Raw genomic sequence first — 23,431 nt, 5'->3', positions numbered from 1 at the left:
AAATAAACTGTACCTTTATGTGTTTATTCGAATAAAACAATTAACACCGTAACAAATGACAAAACTGCAATAAACAAAAAATGGGCTGGAAGAGATGCACAGTGAAAATAGAGAGAGAGAGAGAGAGAGAAACCTTCTCATGGAATAAAAAAATTGATGGAGGAGCCGCACATTGACGGTCAAAGAGCCGCATGAGGCTCGCGATCCGCGGGTTGGCCACCCCTGAACTAGAGTAACGGTATCAAACATTAGCGATGATTTTTTGGTGTAAGAATTGTCGCGGTATGGAATGTTAGTTTTACCAATTAGGAAACTAATGTCAGGCTGCAAGTCACCGCTATTGAGATATGTAGTTTCACACAAGCGTCAGGTGAATTTGATTCTGAATAAAAAAGACGAGGAACTGAAAGTGGACGATTTTTATTATGTGATTTTTGTAAACTCTGGGACTTTGAAGTGCTTTGGATGTGGAGGGGAGGGCCATTTGGAGCAGGCCTGTCCTGAGAAACCTTCCTCTGCTGACAAAACGCAAAGTGAAGAAGTGAGAGAAAGTAGGCAGAGTATAGGTAGACAGGGCAATGAAGGGTTAGAAAAAAGGGAAATAATCCAGAAAGTAAGGACAAAACTGAAATACCCAGGCAGAGTGAAAAGTCTCCCCTCATAAAGACAGGAGCAGATGAGGCTGTTGAAACACCAAATACTGCAAATAAAGATGCTGAAGGTGCAGTGTTGAATAATGATAGGAGGTGATAGAGGGAGGAAGTACCACTAAGCTTCCTGTGCTAAAAAGGAAGAGTCCAGTTGGTGAGAGGGGCTCTAATGCCAGAAAATGGGCAAAGAATAATGAAAGGAATAAACTAAATATTTTTTTTTTAGGGTGGCTAAGTGGCGCAGTGGGCAAGGCGCTTGCCACTAACGCAGGATATGCTGGGTTCGAGCCCAGCTCTCTGCGTTGCTTCCGGCTTGGCTGGTTGTTCATACTAATACAATTGGCAGTATTAGGGGGTGGGAAAGCCGGTGGGTGGGGATCGGACGTTGTGGACAGCGACTCCTACAGGTTGGTTGGTGCGCCTGTACAGCAGAATCAGGAAGTATCGGGGGCAGCGTGAGCTTCCCACGCGTTACTCCTCGCCACAGAGATCGCGCTGTGCAGGTGAAAAAATGCGACAGCTGCCTCCTCGTGTACCGGAGGGGACACGTGATGCAAGGCTTCGTCCACATTGCAGCCTACCAGTGGGAGGCATGGTCTAACAACGTTCGAGACAGGGGAGGGTAGAATTGGATAATACGAAATTGGGATGGGAGAAAAAATAGAAAATGGGGAGAAAAAGTAGATAATTATTTTTTTCTTTTGCAGATAATGAGCTGTTTCTGTGTTCTGTTAAAGCCCAGATTAAAGAGGGGGGATACGCTACCACAGATGTCTACAGGTTGAAGAAACTAGTACAGGAAATCAGTCAATAGCTACTGAATACTGAAGTAGAATTGATTTAATGTAATTTATCTCCTGTTATGTTATTTTATTCTTGTTTTTTCTCACATACATTTTGATGAGTGATTTTAAACTCTGCACTTAATTTAAATTGAGCAAGAGATGTGAGAAAGAGAACATTTCTATTCTATTTGAACTTGTGAAGCTGAAGTTCATTAGTGTCATGTTGCTTCAGGAAACGCACAGTGATAACATGAATGAGACCGACTGGAGAAAGGAGTGGGACGGAGAAGTTATTTTAAGTCATTTAGGTAGAACCTAGTGAAGGAGTAGCACAAATTTTTTCCAAAAGCTTCCTACCGCAATCTTATGTGGTGGAAGAAATAGTGAAAGGTAGGTTACTGGTAGTTAGAGCAAAGTATGAGTCTTTTCACACAATGGCCGCCAACAACGAGTTTACTCGTTATTGGCCGCCAATCGAATAGCGGCAACAACGGGTTTACTAGTTTTTGGGATTGTTATATCGTTTATTCGCTATATCTACTCATAATTCATAGCCGCAGCCTCTGGTATAGTCTTCAGACCCTGTCTGAGCAGGCAGATGGTCAACACCACCATCTACTGCCAGATGGAGCTATTGCATCTCATTGAAAATTGTGTATTTTTATCTTTTTTTCTTTTACTTAAATCTTTATTTTATTTTTTTATTTACAAACATCTCAGACAATACCATTAACACTTTGAGCGCCAGTCGTGTTTTCCTTTTTACCCCCTTGAATGCCACGATCCACGGCCAATGTTAACGTTAATATCGCCTAATCTATGTTTTAAATTATGGCTATAATTATGGCTGTGTCTAATCAAGGCAGATTGTATTTTTATCGCTTCATTTCCGTTTGATAGCATTTTGAAAATCACCCGTTTTCGGAGAAAAAACAACCCATGCCTATGATAATCGCCTTTTACTGGAATATTCCAGAACGTTGTCATTTGTCTGCCTATTTATGAATCGTTTTCAAATAAACGCTAGATGATCGATAGTATATGTGTGCGCACGCTCGTGCCGTGGGCTGATAATCGCTGCTCTTATTTCCTTTTGGCTTTTACAGTCAAAACAGCCATATCACATATCACATAAACGCTTATATATCCGTGAAAACTAGTCTGATTATCTTAACACTGATAACATAGATTCCTTACCTGAGGTCAGATGGTATCCAAATGGTTCAGGGTCCAAATGGCGGTGGGGAAGAAGCTGTCCTTGAAGCGGGTGGTTTTTGAAAGGATGGACTTAAAGCGCCTACCTGAGGGCAGGGGCTGAAACAGGGGGTGTGCTGGGTGTGAGGGGTCCTTTGCAATTTTTCTGGTGCGGGTGGTTGTGCAGGATGTGAAGATGGAGTCCAGGGAGGGAAGGTCGCATGCTATAATTTTGGAGGCCTTGTTTATGATGCGCTGAAGTTTTTGAATGGAGAGTTTTTGTGCGGAACCGTACCAGACTGTTATTGAAGAGGTGAGTATGCTTTGTATGATGGCAGTATAGAATTGGACCAGCAGGTGGCGTTTGACCCTGTACTTCCTCAGTTGCCTGAGGAAGTACAGGCGCTGCTGGGCCTTTTTTGTGATGTAGGTGATGTTGGTGTCCCATTTTAAGTTATTGTTGATGTGGGTGCAGAGGAATTTGAGTGAGTCCGTCAGAGTTATGGATTGGTCAGAGATTGATAGTGGGAGTTTGTGTGTTTTGTTGGCAGATCTGAAGTCGATGGCTATTTCTGTAGTTTTGGAGGTGTTGAGCAGGAGGTTGTTGATGGAGCACCATCTCGCTGCTCTGTCCACCTCTCGCCGGTATGAGGTCTCGTCGTTGTTTGTGATCAGGCCGAGGATGGTGGTGTCGTCTGCATATTTAAAGATTTTTACAGAGCTGTCCAGGGAGATGAGTTGGTTGGTGTAGATGGAGAAGAGCCAGGGGGAAAGCACGCAGCCCTGTGGGGCACCAGTGCTGAGTGTCAGGGAGTGGGATGTGAGGTTGTACACCTTGACTTTTTGGGTCCTCTTGCTGAGGAAGTCAAGGATCCAGTGGTTTATGGCCGGGTTGATGTTCATGTCCTGAAGTTTGGAGAATAGTTTGTTGGGGGAGATTGTGTTGAAGGCTGAACTAAAATCAATAAACAGGATGCGTGCGTATGTATTGGGGGTTTCTAGGTGTCCTCTACTGACCTGTTGGCACGGTACGCGAATTGGTATGGATCTAGTTGAGGTGATATGACGGTTTTTAGGTAGTCTAGGACCAGGTGCTCAAATGATTTCATTGCTGTAGATGTGAGTGCTATGGGTCTGTAGTCATTGAGGCAGGTTATTTTGGAGGATTTTGGGACTGGAATGATGGTTGACTGTTTAAAAAACTGGGGGACTGAACATTGGCTTAGTGATGTGTTGTAGATGTCGGTGAATACAGGGGCTAGCTGGTCAGCACAGTAGCTGAGTACTGCAGGGGAGAGATGGTCGGGCCCAGCTGCTTTTCTTTTATTGCTTTTTTTGAAGACCGCCCTCACTTTGTCCTCCTGGATGGAGAAAGGGGGAGGGAGGAGTGGGGGCCGAGGAGGGGGGCAGGGGGGTGTGCTGTGAGTGACATTATCGAACCTTGCATAGAATTGATTGAGTTTATCAGGGAGGTCAGGGTCTTCATCTGCTGCTGGGGGGCGGGCGTGCTTTGTAGTTTGTCATCTGTTGGAGATTTTTCCAGACTGCTCTGGGGTTATTGTCATTGAATAGGTTTTCCAGTTTTGTTGAGTGGTTTGATTTGGCCTTCCTGATAGCAGACCGGAGTTCATATTTGGCTGATTTGTATGCTTCCTTGTCACCACTGATAAATGCAGTGTTTTTCTTTTTGCAGAGTGTTGCTAGGTCCTTGTTGAACCAAAGTTTGCTGTTGCCGAATGACCGAACAGTTTTGGTGGGGATACACAGCTCCACACAAAACCGGATGTATGACGTCACTGTTGTTGTGAATTCATCCAGGGAGCTACACGTGGATCTGAAGGTGTCCCACAGAGTGCACTCGAAACAGCCTCTCAGGGTTTCAACTGCTTCAGGGGTCCAGTTTTCACAAGTTTTTACCACGGATTTAACGGTTTTAAGTTGTTGTCTGTATGATGGGATGAGGAGCAACATGGCATGGTCAGATTTTCCCAGCTCTCGGGAATGCACGGTAAGCGGATTTAATTGTGCTGTAACAGTGGTCCAGGGTGTTAGTAGCCCCTTCCGTGACTGCGATCACGGAATGGGCTAGGGTGTTAGCTCCTCTGGTGGGGCATTTTACTTGTTGCTTGTAGTTGGGAAGCTCGCGTGAGAGGTTTGTGTAATTGAAGTCGCCCAGGACGGTTATTGGGGAGTCAGGATGTAGCCTTTCAGTAGTGGATATGTGGCGAGCTAGCTCACACAGATAGCGTTGCTAGCGTTAGCTCATGGCTGTATGTAGACTCCGGTAAGCACTGTCACATAGCAATGTCACAAGACAATATAGAATAAGCTGGAACCGGCTGTATGTGAAAACCAGCCCGTCCAGTAGTGCTTTTAAAGCACCGGTCCCAGGCAGGTAAAGAAAATAACACAAGGCGTTGTTCCAAATAGTAAATGATATTTATTAAAGCGGGGATTTAAACCCACTGTTCCCAAAGAGGAAATAATATTTATTATCGTGGGGATTGAAACCCACAGCACAAACACAAAGGGGAAAGGGTAATTGGAGAACAAACAAAGTGAGGTTGGAGAATACTAAATATATATATATAATACCATATGATATAACATAATATAAGATATAGTATAATTCCGATAGTTATATATATATGGATACTTACTTCCAAGCAGGAAGGCAAATGTCTCTAAGGCCCACAACACAATACATATATATACGGCTACTGGTAAGTCCACACACAGTGGCAAACATAAGCACAAGGTAATCCACACACAGTGGTCAATCAATGGCAACCTCACGAAACTCTATCAGTGTCAACTGACAGAGTGAGGCGCCCCGATGTTGTGTCATCTCCACTCTATTAACCACCCATCTCCACTGCCTGTTCCAAGGTGCACCAATCAGATGCAACCAATCCAATCAGGGAGATGAGTGGCATCTGTGAATAGAAACAGAAATTAGGAGATGACACAACACCACACATAACAGACAACACAAATTATATACTAACCTGATGTTCAGATGGTGTCATAAATACAGGAATAATGATAATGCCCAACCCACGTACCCATGTACGTCACACCTCCCCCCATAAGAGCGAACCTGTAGGGTGAGCAAAACATTATTACGTATTACCCAACATGAGGTTAGTACACACACTAGGGAGAACAGAAACAACAACAAAAAAATTCTCCTCCCACAATCACCCACCAATGGGCACACCAGCACCACACAGGCCTAGACAACATAACAATTGCCTCATGCACACGTACAACACTACGCACAACATGCATGTATGCAAAATAGACGCGCATGTGAAAACTGTGACGTCAGTGCATGTAGCACACACCGGCTACCGTATGCAAACCGGTCTCAAAAATGTGGTGAGACCTAACTCACAAATAACCATGTCAAATGCACATGGTCAGCTACACACCCAGCCTCCACCGCTTTAGAGCTCGCTTTAGAGCTTTATTGCTCGGGCGACACTGCTTGACGAATGTAACTTCAGGTGGTAGTGGTACGTCTTCCATCATCACCTCACCAATAGATGGTTCGGGAATTACCAGCTTCCCCTGAACGCTACATACAGCAACCTCTTCCATCTCTCCAATAGATGGCCCCCTGTCCTCGGCGAGAGCCGCCTCGCCACCGACAGAGTCACTCAATGTCAACTTGAGTTCGCTCCCCGTCCTGTGCCTTGGTGACAACACAAGCAGAAAACACATTGGGGTGATCAATCAATTCATCACAACACAAGTCAGTCAATGGAGCCTTTTCAACCTCCACTACAGGGATCACACTCTCCCCAGCGAACTTGTTCCCCATGACAAAATCAACCCCCACACCTTTTGGTTTCTTGGCTGACTTTCTTTTGTCCTGTCGCTTCCTCAGCGTACGACATCCTTTTACCACATGGCCTGTCTCTTTACAATAATTGCACACCACCGGTCTCCTAGACGGCGGCGAGCGTGGCTGGATTGCTGACTCAATCAACGCATCGCACAGAACTTTCCCCCCAGCTATATCATTCCCCATGATAAAATCAATCCCGGCTACCGGAAAAGAGGAACGAACCGCCACGGGAAAACAACCTGTGACTAGCTTTGACCGCACATGTATCATATGTAACGGAGCGGGCGTGTAGCCCATTTCTATCCCGCACACAATGGCACTTGATTTACAAGACGACTCCACATTTAACGGCAATACATCCGCCAGCATAAAGGACTGTGAACCACCTGTATCACGAAGGATCCTCACCTCGCGCTGGTCACAGACTTTACCCGACAGTGACACAAAACCAGAAGATATAAAAGGATCAAAACAACTGTCTGGTTTCTCCCGCCCAGGGCGTGAGACAGTGCTAATCAACCCCACCACCTTTGGTTCCTGAGCTGGCCTGTCAGTATTTTGCCGATCGCGCACAAATGCATAACAGTCCGCCACCAAATGACCTGGCTTCCTACAATAATTACAATGTCTCTTTTCAGACGGAGGCGAGCGTGGCCGATACGCACGCTCGCCATGTCCCCGAAATGGTACTTCCCGAGAGGGAAACGCACCGCTTTCAACACACACAGCATCGTTACGCACCGAAGCATGCTTGTGCGTCAACGCCAATTCATCCGCCAAAACAGCAGCGTCTTGGAGAGTAGACACCTTCTGTTCATTCAGATACAGTTCGGTTTCTTTCGGGCATACATAGTTTAAATTGTTCCATGAGTACCAACTCGCTCATGGCTGCAAGATCCTGCACCTTACTCGCCGCGCACCATCGTTCAAAAAGATTCCTCTGTTCACGGGAGAAATCAGTATTTGTTTGAGAAGGGGATTTTCTGAGCGAGCGAAAACGCTGTCTATATGCTTCGGGAACCAACTCATACACACGTAAAACAGCATTCTTCACCCGCTCATAACTTTGACTGTCTGCCATAGTTAATGACGCTACCGCTGCACTGGCTTTGCCAGTGAGCCTGGTCTGAAGTAAAATTACCCACATCTCCACCGGCCAATGCAGAGCCTGTGCAATACGCTCAAAAGCAGAAAAATAAGCCTCTACTTCTGATTCTCGGAACATGGGTACCAGATTAACGTGCTGGCCGATATTAAAGTGAGCCGGGGAAACCCCAGCTGGAGAGGAGGTAGCACTACCACCACTACCAGCTCCAGTTTCCAACCTTAGCCGCTCCATGGCCAGCTGAAGTTCCCTGTCTTTATCCTCCTTTCTCTCCACTCTGTCCCTCTCGTCCTTTCTCTCCTCTCTATCTTGTACAGCTGCTCTCTCTTCTCTGTCTCGTACAGCTGCTCTCTCTTCCCTGTCTCGCTCCTCCCTGCGCAAAAGCGCTCTCTCTTCCATCTGGAGACGGGCAAAACGCAGACTAGAGCGCGTATGGCCAGAAGACGTGGAGTCTTTATCTGAATCGCCCGCGCTCTCACCTTCAGCTCTGGGCGTACTACTATTCTTCCTAATAGCACCACCCTCCGGGTTAAGATCACGCAAGGGAGATTTATCGCCAGTGTTTTTAACCCCCCGGTCTTCTAACAGTGAGTCACTATGACTCACCACTCCCACAGCCGTGCTGAACACCTGTTGCTCCACCAACCCAGCTATTACAGCTGCCTTCATATCAGCCTTGGACTGGGAACTTTGCACCGCAATATTATAATGCTTAGCAATAAGGCCTAATTCCGCCTTAGTGCAACCTTCCACCTGATCCTCTGTCGGATCCGCCACGAAGACTTCAAAAACAAATGCCGACGCCGCCATAATATGTCTTTATGCGTGACTATGATACACCAAAAAAAAATATATATATATATCACGTCCTCACTTAGTTAACCATGACCGTGCGCAATAATAATAGACACATTCTGCTTTTATACCTCTTAACACTTTGACTGCCGGGGCACGTCTTTTCACGTCTTTGCTGGCCATGCTAAAGTTGCCGGGGGACGCTGTACAGCGTCCTTATATCAATATTTCAAAAATCTGCGATCAGATTCATATTCCCCCTCCGCTGGCCTGAGATCCACCAGCAGGACCCACTGAGCTCTCTGGCGGTTCAGGAGCGCCATCTGGTGGCCGATCGGCGCAACCGCTTAACAGGAAGCGCAGTAGAGGTTTTGCTGGTCGGCCGTATTACTTCCGGGCACTCGGTATAGGTTCCGGCACTCTAGCTCGTCACACTACATAGCGATCGATTGGCAATAACTCGATAAACAACATGATTTGGACGTATATACCATTATACAAGCTGGAGATGGACCGGGTAAAAATATATCCCATAATGATAAAATTTCTACTCGGCGATGATCGCCCAACGGCGCGCGGAGACTGGGGTGAGTTTCAGCGTGTAGCGTTACCATCTTCGATACTAACTGCTTTTATCAACATTTGACCCACATTAGATGATTGGTATAACGCTGCCCACGGAATTATAAACGCCCCCTCGCCCATCCGGTCAACATCAGATGACGTGTAGTAACTTCTAGAAGTACGTCTAGTTGGAATTTTTTATATCGCGCTGATTGCCATCAAACTGTATTTCATCATCAATATAATGCATTTGGGGCTATATATCACGTTCTGGAGAAAGCTGCAGAAAGAGATGAAAACATACTTATACATTAGACCATACTTTACTATGAATATGTGAATGAAAAAGTTTAACGCTACACAATGAACAATACATATAGGACTTTGAATGGGCCCTAATAATGGCAATGTAGCAATAGAATTTAAAAAGTTATAGCCATGCAAAGAAGGGGACTTTCTCCATAGACAAATAGCGCTGGCAATCTATGGTATATCATTAATTTAACCCAAGGCAACCAAAGTGTTAACCAAAACAATCCAACTGACCACATCTACCAAATGAAAACAATAACAAATGTTCCTAACCACTCAATTAGGAGTCACCTGTGTCACTCTAGCCTATCCCAGCTAAACTACTCCCATACCGGGATGAAGGCTACACATATCTTCAGTCGCTTACCGATTTCATTGCGCACTCCACCGGAATCACGACTCGTGCCCCCCACCCTCTAGCCAAGCAGGTGACCCCCCCCAGTTACCTATGTGGTAGAAAAAAGAGATCTGGTTAAGAGCATACACGAATGGTTAATTATTATATAAAACACAGCATGGATACATAAATACTAATAAACAACAACACCACTTTACCTAATACCATCAGCCCCTATGTCAAACGTACACAGCAGACCGGCATTGAGCCCCCCATGTCACAAGGACATGAAAGACCGGAAATGAGCCCCCATGTCACATAGCAATGTCACAAGACAATATAGAATAAGCTGGAACGGGCTGTATGTGAAAACCAGCCCGTCCAGTAGTGCTTTTAAAGCACCGGTCCCAGGCAGGTAAAGAAAATAACACAAGGCGTTGTTCCAAATAGTAAATGATATTTATTAAAGCGGGGATTTAAACCCACTGTTCCCAAAGGGGAAATAATATTTATTATCGTGGGGATTGAAACCCACAGCACAAACACAAAGGGGAAAGGGTAATTGGAGAACAAACAAAGTGAGGTTGGAGAATACTAAATATATATATAATGGGTGCATCAAATTGCAATGCAAAAATGTAATCTCAACATATCAATCTGTGTGGGGTTGCATTCTGTTCGGACAAACATAAAAATGATTTGTGCAAAGTTTGGGAAAGATTTGTTGAGATTTAGAGGTAGCACACAGCATGTGAAATATATATAAATTGGCGTTTTACTAGATAACATGACATGGCAATTTCAAAAACGGCAAGAAATAGTTTTTGAGAACATTTATTAACCCTAACATTTAAGAACAAAATGTTTGATAACAACATTGAAATAGTCTTTCAAACATGTCTCAAGCATCCTAGAGTCCTAGACCTGGTCCAGCTTGCGCTTGCAGCAGCGAAGATTTGGCTGTGTTGAGCGGTCATGCTCAACTGCCTGTAGCACATTCTGCAGGTGCTCCTGGCTGCTGCCACAAAGTCTGACGTCAGTTTGACTCCACGCTCGGCACAGTCATTCACAACATTGATGGCACGTACATTCACTGCACCCATCTGAAATGCTGTACTGGTAACCCAATCCTCTACATCCAGTGAAAGAAACGCGGGATCGATGTGCAGCAGGTGCATGCCGAACCAGCAGTCTCGGTTGGCAAGGTCAGCCAAGCTGGTGGTCGGCGAGAGGGTTGGAAACTTTGGCTTGCTGAAGCCAGTGCCAAAGTGGAGCTGTGGGGCTTGCATGGATATATCAGCCGGCTTGTGCTCCAATATAGCATCTGCAAGTGCGCGCCGCTCGCCAACTGGCACCTTGGTGCTGAAGAGTGCCAGGGGCAGCATCTCGCCTGACAGGTACCATAGGTGCCGCTTCAGCGCCTTAATCGCTGATGCTGCGATGCCCTCGTCAACAGACTTGTATGCGTACAGGTTGTGGTAGAGTGTAAGGTCATTCCATGCCGCATCTACGGCCGTGTCGCAGGTCAACCACCACGTTGCGTAGATGTGCGTGATGAAGTTGGCAAACGCCCGAATCCTCAGCACCTGCTTCTGCGTAGTGATGGTCCCCTGAGGAAGCAAGGCAATGTGCTGCTCCATCAAGGCCAGCTTGAGAGTGTAGAGCAGCTTAGCCATCCACCGCGCCTTGTGCAGTGCTCCCGGTCGTTGGAAGTTAACTGGAGTGTGCTCTGCACTGTCTGCACTCAGATACACAAGACATAGCTGCACGAACTCGCGATAGTCGCCTCGCTTGTAGTCGAGCACTCCTGCAGCGCACACAATTAGTTCAGCATGCAACTTGCCCAGGAACGGTGTTTCGGCATCGCCAGGAATGTAGCGGGCCAATGGGCCGCTGTCCTTGTGTGGCAACAGGTTCCAGTTGTCGCGCAGACGTGTAAACAATGTAACCTCTGGCGAGCGTGACGTCTCCACCTTGAGGTCAGTGAAGATGTGGCTGAGGAGCACCTCGCCGATGTGGTGCCGGCACCCGGACCAGAGCAGTGGTCGACCCAGTGAGAGCTGGATGGCAATGCAGGCTGCCGTGAGATGGCCAGTGTTTGACGCGGTGGTGTCAAATGCCATGTTGACAAGTTTTGACAACCTGATCGGTGCAGCACCAGTCCTGCAGCAGCTTGCATGTCAGCCGGGCAATGATCGTTCCACATGCCTCATCAGTCCCCTTCATGTATGCTGGCACACCAAGCAGTTTGAGCCGCTCCGCGTCTCCGATCACCACCACGCTCCTCCAACTGGCGCACATTGTTGAGCATTGGCGTCAACTTGCTGTCCCAGTGCAAGGTGCACATGGGAGGTGGTGTCCACTGTTCTTGCTGGTCCTCACTGATGGCCTGCAACACGTGGCGGCGCGCTCGGTCTGCTGTTGCGTAGGATGTGGAGACCTTTGCCGAATTGCCACGGGATTCCTCGATCAGACCGCGCGTGAAGGCAGCCTGCTGCATTGGTGTGATCTTCAACCGTGTAGCCAGTGACACAAGACTCGGCCGGCTGAGAATGTCTGATGGAATGAAGGCTGTGGTGCCAGTCTTCTTACACTCACAGGTGGGTGTGTTCTCAGCCGGTGGAGCAGCTGTTTCATCTGCATTGCTGTCTTCATCAATTTCGCTTTCCAACACCACCGCCATGCTGGACCTCGCAGTCATCTCCTGCTGCTCCTTGGTAAAGCATGCCTGCTGCGCTGCTTCACGCTCCTGTCGCCGCTTCAACTTGGATTGCAAATTGGCATCCAATGCTCCAAATGTGGCCACTCTGTCGCCCTTCATGCTGGCCAGGAAAGCAATGTCCTCTGGATCACAGATCAGCTCCTCTGCATTTGGAGACCACAGCGGGAATGTGGCATCCAGCTTGTGCTCCATTGCGTCCACCAGTCGAGCTGTAGCCTCACTGGAGCGCCTGGCCTTTGGAATGTGCCGCAACTTGTTGCTAGCATCGACAAGCGCTACCATCTTGACGCATGCTCGACGATCACTCACCATTGGAATATTGGCCTTTCCATAAAATGGCTGCACCTGCTCCAAAACGTCCTTAGCCGCATGGAACCGTGACAAGGCTCCGGTCAAACCTGGCCGCTTGGCATGCAGTTGCGTGTCGCAGTTGTACAGCATGCACCGCAAGATCTGGCGACCACTTGGCAGTTTGGCACCAGTGATGATGGCATCTGCATTGGTTATGCTGGGGCCCAGACCAAAGACCAGGCTGCGGCTGCTCTGGCGGGAGCCTAAGGGCGGCAACGCCATCTTGTGATAGCTGGAAATATAGTTGGAGAGCTGGATCCTGTGGTGGGTGATGGTGGAGTTGGGGGAATTGAGTAAACTGTGATGCAGAGCCACACAGGTAAAGCTATTTATAGGCCCATCCCGCCCATCCCCCCAAAAATTGCAGGACCAGGTGTGAGATGTAACAATGTTGCAACTCACACACGCACACACAGACACACACAGACACTAACAGCAAGCCATGTTGGGGGAGGACAGCATGTACTGATGTACCGTTCCACATCTAAATCACCTCGTATTGCAAGAATATTTTGCATGTATTGTTTTTACATGGATGGTAACACTTTTAGCACCCATACAAATCAATACGCTGGAAATGTGTATTTTGATGCACCCAGATATAACATAATATAAGATATAGTATAATTCCGATAGTTATATATATATGGATACTTACTTCCAAGCAGGAAGGCAAATGGCTCTAAGGCCCACAACACAATACATATATATACGGCTACTGGTAAGTCCACACACAGTGGCAAACATAAGCACAAGGTAATCCACACACAGTGGTCAATCAATGGCAACCTCACGAAACTCTATCAGTGTCAACTGACAGAGTGAGGCGCCCGATGTTGTGTCATCTCCACTCTATTAACCACCCATCTCCACTGCCTGTTCCAAGGTGCACCAATCAGATGCAACCAATCCAATCAGGGAGATGAGTGGCATCTGTGAATAGAAACAGAAATTAGGAGATGACACAACACCACACATAACAGACAACACAAATTATATACTAACCTGATGTTCAGATGGTGTCATAAATACAGGAATAATGATAATGCCCAACCCACGTACCCATGTACGTCACAAGCACAATCGATGCAAATTATCTTGGGAGATAGAATGGTCTGCAGGATTTAGTGAGGTATTCCAGATCAGGGGAGCATGATTGGTGAATTACAGTGGAGTTTAGTGCACCAATGTTGATTTATCATAAAGCATACTCCACCGCCTGTTTTAGCGTCTGTCACTCTCTCTTTAATTCTCTCTGTCTATCATTCTCTCTCTGCATCTGTCTTTCTCTCATTCTCATTCATTCTCTCTTTCTGTCTATCATTCTCTTTCTTTTTCTTATTAATTCTCTCTGTCATTCTCTCTCTGTCTATGTCTCTCTCTCTCTCTCTCTTTCTCTCTTTCTTCCTCCCTCTCTCTTTCTCCATGCCACAGGTCTAGTAGTAGTAGTAGTAGTGAGGAAGAGGAGGTTCCAATGCTGACAGATGAGGAGATGAACAAGTTGGGAGCCAAGCTGGTGAAGGCAGAGCTCATGGGCAACATGGTGAGTGTTCCTGTTTCCTGTTCAGATGGCTGTTTGGGTCAGTGGTTCCCAAACTAAGGTGACTCCAGGGGCTCAGGTGAATTACAAGGGGGTGCTGGGAGATGATATGAAGGGAGAAAAAAGACGTTGTTCCCTCATATAGTTCCAATATAATATCTAGTATCCTTGTTTATCTCTTGATCTACCATTCATTCATTCATTCATTCAACCTTTATTTGTTTCTCTGAAAATCATTGAGAGCAGGACCTCATCTACAACGATGCAGAGATTACAGTAAAAAATCTAAATAAAACAAATTAATCAAAACTAAACTAAGTCTGATAAACAAAACAAACACATTGGTTAAAAAACTGCATACTGTACAGTTAAATAAACAGTTAAAACAACAGCCTACCATTAAAACAACAGCTTACAGTTTAAACAACAATTAAAACAACACCCTACAGTTAAATCAACAGCCTACAGGTAATACAGCATTTAAAACAATAGCCTACAGTTAAAACAACATCCTACACTTAAAACAACAGCCCCACACTTAAAACAATAGCCTACAGTTAACCTGTTAAGCTGCAGCCATATTTTCAGAAAGTCTGCCTAAAAGTACATGCCCAAGTAAATGGAAGATTTCTCTACTAACACAAGGTCAATTTGCATGTATCTAGGAACATCTATGGACCTCATGGAATGTATTCCCAGTGTCAGAGATATTGTGTCTGTTGTGTCTGTTGCTATGAGTAAATTGTAATGAAACTAAGGAGAATATAAATTATAGTTTTTCTTTGCATCTTTGACGGTGAATAACACGATGCTAACATTGAGGTCAGAGGAATTTCAAAAATGAATAAAGGGGAGATGATTTTTTTTATAACTCTTTATTTTTGTTCATTTTCCTCTTTTTTCTTTCCAAAGTCACATTTTCACATCATTTTCACAGACAATCTACATTTTCCCTTCACAGTCCCTTTTTCACATTTTCCATTAGAAACATTTCTTTTGCAGTGTTTGCATAACAACTTGTCCCATGTTTGCATAGGAAAACATGAAACGTTTTCAATATTATTATTATTATTTTTTTTTACCCTGGTGTTTACATTTCTGTAAAGGGGAGATGATTTACAGCATTTTTTGTAGATACAGTACTGAATTTTGCCATCTATGGATAGGGCCAAATCTCCTCTTTCCAATGGCAGTGTTAAATCTGGATTTAGTCATTTCCTCACGTGACTACTCATCTTTTTCTGATGCAATGCACAGAGAATTCACATTATTCAGAGAAACTCTTATTTTCTAATAAATAAAAAAATCATTGGTAAACAAACGTAGTGTGGAAAATATACACTTTGACTGCTGTTTTGATAGGGTTAGGGTCTTTACTCTTGGCTACATTTGAAAAAGAAACACAACATTAATTAATATGGTCTGTATTGATCGATTTATGACAAGGACAGCAGGGTCCCCCAATTGGGCTAATGCTAATTTTGGCTAATGCGACGCATTTCTGTCAAATCTACTCTGCCTGGCAACACGTCTCTGACAGGTATCTGACGGGTTTCACTGGTATGCTTTTGCGCTACTGTAATATCCCGCCCCTCATTGGAAAGCTAAACCTCAGAAATCAAATGCAGTTTGACTGGTGTGGATTGGACGAAAACTCTATGATTGACAGCCATTTTGGCTAATGCAATGCATTTCTGTCAAATCTAGTCCGCCGGCGGCATGGCTCGGTCTTAGAGGGTTAAAACAACAGCCTACAATTAGAACAGCAGTTAAAACAACAGCCCACAGTTGGTACAACAGTTAAAACAACAGTTCAATAATCAACCTACAGTTAAAACAACAACCTACAGTTAAAACAGCAGCAATAGGCAACTGTTAGAACAACAGTTAAAACAACAGCCTACAGTTAAAACAACAGCCTACAGTTAAAACAACAGTTAAAACAACAGCCTACAGTTAAAACAACAGCCTACAGTTAAAACAACAGTTAAAACAACAGCCTACAGTTAAAACAACAGCCTACAGTTAAAACAACAGCCTACAGTTAAAACAGCAGTTAAAACAACAGCCTACAGTTAAAACAACAGCCTACAGTTAAAACAGCAGTTAAAACAACAGCCTACAGTTAAAACAGCAGTTAAAACAACAGCCTACAGTTAAAACAGCAGTTAAAACAACAGCCTACAGTTAAAACAACAGCCTACAGTTAAAACAGCAGTTAAAACAACAGCCTACAGTTAAAACAACAGCCTACAGTTAAAACAACAGTTAAAACAACAGCCTACAGTTAAAACAACAGCCTACAGTTAAAACAGCAGTTAAAACAACAGCCTACAGTTAAAACAACAGCCTACAGTTAAAACAGCAGTTAAAACAACAGCCTACAGTTAAAACAGCAGTTAAAACAACAGCCTACAGTTAAAACAACAGTTAAAACAACAGCCTACAGTTAAAACAACAGCCTACAGTTAAAACAACAGCCTACAGTTAAAACAACAGTCTACAGTTAAAACAACAGCCCACAGTTAAAACAACAGTCTACAGTTAAAACAACAGTTAAAACAGCAGCCTACAGTTAAAACAACAGTTAAAACAGCAGCCCACAGTTAAAACAACAGTTAAAACAGCAGCCTACAGTTAAAACAACAGCCTACAGTTAAAACAACAGTTAAAACAGCAGCCTACAGTTAAAACAACAGTTAAAACAACAGCCTACAGTTAAAACAACAGTTAAAACAGCAGCCTACAGTTAAAACAACAGCCCACAGTTAAAACAGCAGCCTACAGTTAAAACAACAGTCTACAGTTAAAACAACAGCCTACAGTTAAAACAACAGCCTACAGTTAAAACAACAGCCTACAGTTAAAACAACAGCCTACAGTAAAACAACAGTTAAAACAACAGTCTACAGTAAAACAACAGTTAAAACAACAGCCTACAGTTAAAACAACAGCCTACAGTTAAAACAACAGCCTACAGTAAAACAACAGTTAAAACAACAGTCTACAGTAAAACAACAGTTAAAACAACAGCCTACAGTTAAAACAACAGCCTACAGTTAAAACAACAGCCTACAGTAAAACAACAGTTAAAACAACAGTCTACAGTAAAACAACAGTTAAAACAACAGCCTACAGTTAAAACAACAGCCTACAGTTAAAACAACAGTCTACAGTAAAACAACAGTTAAAACAACAGCCTACAGTAAAACAACAGTTAAAACAACAGTCTACAGTTAAAACAACAGCCTACAGTTAAAACAACAGTCTACAGTTAAAACAACAGCCTACAGTTAAAACAACATCCTACAGTTAAAACAACAGTTAAAACAACAGCCTACAGTTAAAACAACAGTCTACAGTTAAAACAACAGTTAAAACAACAGCCTACAGTTAAAACAACAGCCTACAGTTAAAACAACAGCCTACAGTTAAAACAACAGTTAAAACAACAGTCTACAGTTAAAACAACAGTTAAAACAACAGTCTACAGTTAAAACAACAGTTAAAACAACAGTCTACAGTTAAAACAACAGTTAAAACAACAGCCTACAGTTAAAACAACAGCCTACAGTTAAAACAACAGCCTACAGTTAAAACAACAGCCTACAGTTAAAACAGCAGCCTACAGTTAAAACAGCAGTTAAAACAACAGCCTACAGTTAAAACAACAGCCTACAGTTAAAACAGCAGTTAAAACAACAGCCTACAGTTAAAACAACAGTTAAAACAACAGCCTACAGTTAAAACAACAGTTAAAACAGCAGCCTACAGTTAAAACAACAGCCTACAGTTAAAACAACAGCCTACAGTTAAAACAACAGTTAAAACAGCAGCCTACAGTTAAAACAACAGCCTACAGTTAAAACAACAGCCTACAGTTAAAACAACAGTTAAAACAGCAGCCTACAGTTAAAACAGCAGCCTACAGTTAAAACAACAGCCTACAGTTAAAACAACAGCCTACAGTTAAAACAGCAGCCTACAGTTAAAACAACAGCCTACAGTTAAAACAGCAGCCTACAGTTAAAACAACAGTCTACAGTTAAAACAACAGTCTACAGTTAAAACAACGTCCCACAGTTAAAACAACAGTCTACAGTTAAAACAACAGTTAATCGCTAAATTATTAAGACATTCCATAAACAAAAATCTCACTAATGACACTTTAACCTATTGGTAAACATGACTATGACTGCTGTTGTGACATGGTTAGAGTCTTTACTCTTGGATACATTTGGGGAAAAAACACTACATGTTTTTATATGTTTAGAACGGTATATTATGTATGTTGTGTCTGTCCACTATGTTTGTTACTTTTGTTAAAGCGACCTTGGGTCTTTTGAAAGGCGCTATATAAAATGAAGTTATTATTATTATTATTATATTATATGTTCGGCGAAAAATGCAGCCCCGAGCCAGTAGACGCTTGTGTGTGCATGGGCATGATGGCCCATTGGCCTACAGTTGGAACAACAGCCTACAGTTAAAACAACAGCCCACAGTTAAAACAACAGCCCACAGTTAAATCAACAGCCTACAGTTAAAACAACACAGTTAAAACAACATCCCACAGTTAAAACAACAGCCTATAGTTAAAACAACAGTTAAAACAACAGCCTATAGTTAAAACAACAGCCTATAGTTAAAACAACAGTTAAAACAACATCCCACAGTTAAAACAACAGCCTATAGTTAAAACAACAGTTAAAACAACAGCCTACAGTTAAAACAACAGCCTATAGTTAAAACAACAGTTAAAACAACAGCCTACAGTTAAAACAACAGCCTATAGTTAAAACAACAGTTAAAACAACAGCCTATAGTTAAAACAACAGTTAAAACAACAGCCTATAGTTAAAACAACAGTTAAAACAACAGCCTAAGTTAAAACAGTTAAAATAATTGTTAAAGGGGAACTATTTTACTATTTCTTTCACTATTTGGGCACTTTTACACAATTCCTGTGAGTCTATGGAACACCTCTGTAATATATATATATTTTTTTTATTCATTGTTTTGTATTTCTAATCAAGTCCTCAAAAACAGCATTTTTCTACCTCAAGATCTCGAGCTGTTTTGAGCCTGGGCTCCTAAACCACTGCGCCGGGCCGGCCCCGCCTGAACATTAACATGCAGCAGTGACTATATGACATCACATATAGGCACATTTTCAAATGACTCAGTTCAGTGAGGGTGAATATTGTGAGAGGAGAATTGGAAGAATGCGCCAATATGAGAATTTTGAGACATAGATCATATTAATATAAGTTCACATAGCTAGGAAACTATGCTAAACACTCAAAAATGCCATTTATAAGATAGTTCCCCTTTAAAACAACAGCCTACATTTAACCGCGTGTGCATGTGTGTTTTAGGCCCTGGTGGAGAAGTTGAAAGCCCAGTTGGAATCAGCTCGTCAGGCTAAAGAAAATGACATGGCCAGAAGGCAGACGGTTACAGCAGCCCAGCAGGTAACAGTAATACTATTATATATATGTGTGTGTGTTTTATATATATATATTAGAGGTGGGCATAGATAAATTTTTTTATTAATCTATCTGCAATCCTGGATTTAATCTAGATTAATCTAGATTAAAATGGCTCAAAAAAAAACCTGCCGAAGGCATTCAAAATATGTGTGTTCTACCCAAATAATGACCAGAAGTAAGTCCTTACTTTTTCCTCCTTATGTTTCTCAGGCCAGGTGGCCCATTACACCATGAGCCCATCTCCCGTTTCCAAAATGCATTACAGACTGTTTGAAAAAGCTGTTTTGCTATGATAATTGGTAATGAAATATCAAAATAATGTTCAATAAGATGTACTTGTGTTTAATAAGTTGTTTTATTCAGAAGTTAACACAAATAAATAATATTACCAGTACAGTACAGTATCTAGCACACTCTCAGGAGCAAAACAGAAAGAATCATTTCAAACTTGAACTATGTGACATGGCTTGAATCAACTGCTCCAGTGGAGTTGCTCAGTGGCCAATGGTGTCAACTGTGGTTGTACTGGGCAGCTCCCAGGTGTGAATGGAACTGTGTGAATGTGAAGCAGGGCGTTCCTGAAAAAGAGCATCTGTGCTCAGCGAACCTACCCTGGGTAAATAAAGGTAAAAAAAAAATGTAAACTTTTTCTTTTTTCTTTCTTTTTAGATTAATGCGTTAATTATATTATCGTGCGATACTAGTATAGCGTTAACCCAGCACGTTAACGCCGTTAACGGCCCAGCTCTAATATATATACATATACACACACACACCTCTCTTAGCTGTCCACCGTGTACGATGATGACACTTGTTCCAGGGATGGGGGGAGAGGGGCATTCAGCGCCGCATTGAGTCCGATCCTTGAGCAACACACCCATCCGCAGATGGCGCAAGGGTAGCCAGATACCAGGGGGCCTGAAAACTTTGGGAACCCCTGGTGTACTGGATGATGCCTTAGATTTGCACTAGCAGTTGCAGTAGACACACTGGCACCTTCATTAATACCAGGTTCCCTTGCTTGTCTTTTATTTTCCAATTGCAAATCTTCCTGCTTTTCCTGCTGTCACAAATCTTCTCACCTTTTCTCACCTTTCCAGCGCATGTTCTCTCTCTCTCGTCTCCCTCCCGCCTCCTGTTCATGTGCTCACTGTGCTGTGTGTGTCTGTAACCCCTCCCCTCCCCCTTCTGCTCAGTGTGGACACACAGACATCACCACAAATATTATTGACCAATCACCTGCGGCTTTATAAAAAGAATCAGGAGCCGGCTCCCGTCGTTCACTTCAAAGAGCCGGCTCTAAGAGCCACTTTGTTCCCGACCGACACATCACTACCGGACAGTTATCACTGCACAGCAGGGTGGTGCCGCCCGGACAGTTATCACTGCACACCTGGGTTCCACGGCACTCACTTTTGTCATCCACATAAAGAAGAACTTGACATCCACTCAGATACGAGAATATCATTAATATAAATAGTAAATAAGACAGGATCCAGGATGGCCAAGAATTCTGACTAGGCTTTCCTAGTTTTCACACAGTGAAAATAGCTCTGAAACCAACTGCAAGCATTTGTATCAAATGCTATTGACAGATCTACAAATAGGGCCACTAATGAACACAGTAATAACCTGTGTGTGTGTGTGTGTGTGTGTGTGTGTGTGTGTGTGTGTGTGTGTGTGTGTGTGTGTGTGTGTGTGTGTGTGTGCGCGCGCGCGCGCGCGCAACTGTGTGTGTGACTGTGTGTGTGTTTTTTGTTGTTGTTTTGCTTGCAATTCAGGTTCCAGGGCGCTCCGAAGAAGATCAGGAAGTGGTCTTGTTCAGAATGGACCATTCAGGACGGGCCTGGCCGGTCAACACCCCCTCTGAGCCCCACGAGCCCCACGGAGGCAGGAGCAAGAAGAAAATGGTAGAGAGACATAAAGAAAGACAGAAAAGGCAGAGAGATAGACAAAGAAAGACAAAGACAGAAAGAGAGAGAGAGGCATAAAGAAAGACAGAGACAGAGGGTGAGACCAAAGTACCCTGTTTTTGTTGTGTTCTCACTCCAGTAACTAACGACCAATGTAGTTCCTGAAGAGAGAGAGAGAGACATAGAGCGACACAGATGAAGACAGTGAGAGAGATAGATGGAGAAAGAGACAGAGAGTGAGAGACTGAGACAGAGGGTTAGACCAAAGTACCCTGTTTTTGTTGTGTTCTCACTCCAGGAACTAACGACCAATGTAGTTCCTGAAGAGAGAGAGAGTGACATAGAGCGACACAGATGAAGACAGTGAGAGAGATAGATGGAGAAAGAGACAGAGAGAGTGAGAGACTGAGACAGAGTGAGAGAGAGACAGAGTGAGACAGAGACAGTGTGTGAGAGAGAAAGAGATAGATGGAGACAGAGACACAGAGGGAGAAGGAGAGAGATATACAGAGAGAGTGAGAGGAAGAGCAAGACAGAGAAACGGAGAAAGAGAGACAGTGGGAGAAAGAGAGAGAGACAGACAGATAAAGAGAGAGAGAGACAGACAGAGAGAGAGACAGACAGCAAGACAGAGACGGAGATGGTGTGAGAGAGACAGAGAGAGAGGGCGAAAAAGAGAGACGGAGACACAGAGAGCAAGATGGAGAAAGAGAGAGATGAAGAAAGGAAGAAAGAGACGGAGAAAGATAGAGACGGTGGGAGAGAGACAGAGAGAGAGAGAGAGAGGGAGTAAAAGAGACAGTGAGACAGAGAGCAAGACAGACGGAGACAGAAAGATGGAGAAAGAGAGAGATACAGAGAGGGAGAAAGAGAGAAGGAGAAAGAGAGAGATATACAGAGTAAGAGGAAAAGCGAGACAGAGAGAAAGATGGAGAGGGAGGACAGAAAGGGAGATATAGACGGAGAGAGAGACAGACAGAGAGAAAAAGACAGAGAAAGAGAGACAGAGAGAGAGGGGGTGGAAGAGAGGGAGAAAGATAGAGAGAGAGGGACAGAGAGAGAGAATGAGAGAGAGACGGATAGACACAGACAGAGAGAGAGATGGAGAGAGAGACAGAGAGAGAGAAACAGAGCTGGTCCTGAGACTGAGTCCACACACCTGCTCTATTAACACACTTCAGGAACAGAACACATCACCAATCAGACTCAATCAAATAACTACACAGTTAAAACAAAACAACATCACCTATTGGCAAACACAAGCAAAAGCACAGAGCAAAATGCAGTGCTCTGGCTCTAAATCGACAGGAACTAAAAAGAACCTTGACAAAATATAGGCTGAGTGAGCACAGCCTCGCTATTGAAAAGGGGAGACGCAGTAAAACCTGGTGTCCTGCAGAGCAAAGGCTATGCTGCCATTGCACCCTCAATGAGCCTGAAACAGAGCTACCCTTCCTCACCAAATGTGAAAAATATAAAGATCTTAGAAAAACAGATTTATATATATTAAAAAAAAAAAGAGCTGTGATGACGTCACGTGACTGAGAGGAATGGCGTGCTGAGTGCTCTGCACAGCTCTGTCCTTAAAATATAGTATTTTGCTTCTAAATGATCATCTATTTAAACTGAAGAACTGGATTATTTTGTTCAAACATAGTTGCCTGTCTGCATGTCTATTTCTGGCTCTTGCCGAGAAACCCGAACCCAGACAAAGAAAGGTGAACGGCGTGCAGCAATCAAACAAATCATGTCAAGCGAGGACACACCTGCCTGGGCGCAGCTACTCCTAACGGAGGTGAGCGACCTTAAATTATCGGT

The 23,431-nt window shown here is 43.8% G+C and overlaps 1 protein-coding gene across 1 annotated transcript in view; it reads left to right on the top strand.

The window, feature by feature from the left end:
• The window catches only part of cwf19l2 (CWF19 like cell cycle control factor 2), a gene marked incomplete at its 5' end in the record, with an annotated part of 149,647 nt that overhangs the window by 81,378 nt on the left and 44,838 nt on the right, over positions 1-23,431 (top strand). The window contains 3 exons of the mRNA XM_084308552.1: positions 14,103-14,211; positions 19,587-19,682; positions 21,482-21,610. Coding sequence (XP_084164678.1) covers positions 14,103-14,211; positions 19,587-19,682; positions 21,482-21,610 — 334 coding nt within the window. The remainder of the gene's footprint in view (positions 1-14,102; positions 14,212-19,586; positions 19,683-21,481; positions 21,611-23,431) is intronic.

This window comes from Notolepis coatsorum (assembly GCF_963971535.1).
Source record: "Notolepis coatsorum genome assembly, chromosome: 1".
NCBI lineage: Eukaryota > Metazoa > Chordata > Actinopteri > Aulopiformes > Paralepididae > Notolepis > Notolepis coatsorum.
This window is presented reverse-complemented; position numbering and strand designations above follow the sequence as displayed.